The sequence below is a fragment of the Phoca vitulina genome, unplaced genomic scaffold, assembly GCF_004348235.1.
Source record: "Phoca vitulina isolate PV1807 unplaced genomic scaffold, GSC_HSeal_1.0 scaffold33, whole genome shotgun sequence".
Classification (NCBI taxonomy): Eukaryota; Metazoa; Chordata; class Mammalia; order Carnivora; family Phocidae; genus Phoca; species Phoca vitulina.
Window position 1 is genome coordinate 688,972 of NW_022589736.1, and position 1,687 is coordinate 690,658.

At 60.0% G+C, this 1,687-nt stretch overlaps 1 protein-coding gene across 1 annotated transcript in view; it reads right to left on the reverse strand.

Moving 5' to 3' along the window:
• Positions 1-1,687, reverse strand: part of LOC116645377 (ATP-binding cassette sub-family A member 17-like) — a gene marked incomplete at its 3' end in the record, with an annotated part of 63,265 nt that overhangs the window by 62 nt on the left and 61,516 nt on the right. Inside the window, 4 exon segments of the mRNA XM_032425509.1 lie at positions 1-220; positions 727-797; positions 940-1,130; positions 1,395-1,565. The exon segment at positions 1-220 is cut by the window's left edge and continues 62 nt beyond it. Coding sequence (XP_032281400.1) covers positions 1-220; positions 727-797; positions 940-1,130; positions 1,395-1,565 — 653 coding nt within the window.

Here is a 1,687-nt window from a genome sequence, read left to right on the forward strand (position 1 = left end):
GTAGAGAGGGAGGCTGGGAGGGAGGTGGAGAGGGAGGCTGGGAGGGAGGTGGAGAGGTTGATGAATGGTCTGCTGGCTCTGCTTGCCCTTGTTGGTGTTCCTCTTTGGTTGGGTGCACAGAGCAGGTGAAGCTTAGGAAAATGTCCTCCAGGGAGACTTGGTTGACAGAGTAGTCGTCCAGCATGAACATCATCTTGGCTTGCTCCAGAATGTCAAATACCTGTTGGGAAGGAGGAGGCCACTGTGGACAATGGGCACAAGGGAGGGGAGAGGAGGCAGCAGAGAGTGGAAAGAGGGAGGGTCTTGGGTGTGATGAAGCCCCCAAAAGACCCATCTCTTTTTCAGCTGCCCCCAGAGCACCTCCCAAGAAGTTAGTCCTAGGGAAGTTACTGTCTGTGATCTCAGGGAAAGGCTCTGGCCGGGAATGGTGCCAGCAGGCAGAAACCCCAGCTGGATCTGTGGCTTGCTGTGGGACCCTGGGCATGTGGTGTCCCCTCTCTGGACCTGCTTCCCTCTCTATGAAATGAGGGGGCAGGAGGAGCTGATCTCAGAGACCCCTTCCCGTGCACACATCCTTATGTTTTATGAAATCCATGTGAATGTTGTCATGGGGATGGCAGAGAGGAGATGCTTTCAATGCATCTTTCACACAGAAAAGAAAACAGGTCACCCCAGAAAGCCGGTGACATCACAGGTTTGCTCCCTCTGATGGGCAGGTACACTCACCTTGGCCCAGCTGAGGTCATCCCCGGGCAGGTAGTGGACCATCCCTTGGTGCTCATCTTCCAGGACGCTGCCTGCATGAAGAAGACACCGTGTGCCCGTGAGGGCCAGGCTGGAGGGCCTGGGACCATGCAGTCACAGCCCTCCTCCCAGGGCTCAGGGACGGGGGACTCGGCAGGGGTGAGGCACAGATGCCCTCTGCGCAGTGGCCCTCACCTGGGAAGGTCAGGTTCACAAACGCCTTGAACTCCTCCAGCGCCTCCTGCTGCCCGTCGCACCGGACCTTGGCCCGCAGGGAGTAGCCGCTGCCAAACTTGCTCTTGAGGTGCTGTGGGCTGCCCAGGCACTTGAACTGACCCTGCACCATGATGGCCAGCCGGGTGCACAAGGCCTCGCATTCCTCCATGCTGGGGAGAGGGCAGAGGCCTGACACGGGGCCGGGGGATACCGACGCCTGCCTTCCGTGTCAAAGGCTGAGGCAGAGGGGCCGGTGTCGACGGCCAGATCACACTGTTCCTGATTCCCATGTTCAGAGGGTGGCCCACATGGCTAGCTGGCGACTTTCCTCACAGACTCTGAACCAGCTGCTGACAGGTCTTCTGTCCGCCCGGCCCCACCCGGCCAGCCCTCGTCCCGGCTCTTCCACTGACCCCCCGAGACCCCGGCTCTACCTGTGGGAGGTGATGACGATGGCCTTGCCCGACTCTCGGGCCCGTGCCACAGTGTCCCAGAGCAGGCGCCGGGCCACGGGGTCCATGCCAGTGGATGGCTCGTCCAGGAAGATGACTGAAGGCTCTCCAAGCAGGGCGATGCCTGTGCTCAGCTTCCGCTTGTTGCCACCGCTGGGAGCAGGGGGGGAAAGGTTGGGGTGAAAGGCAATCAATAATCAGCAGTAGCCCAGCCCCCCTACACACACACACACACACACACACACACACACACACACACACACACACACACACAC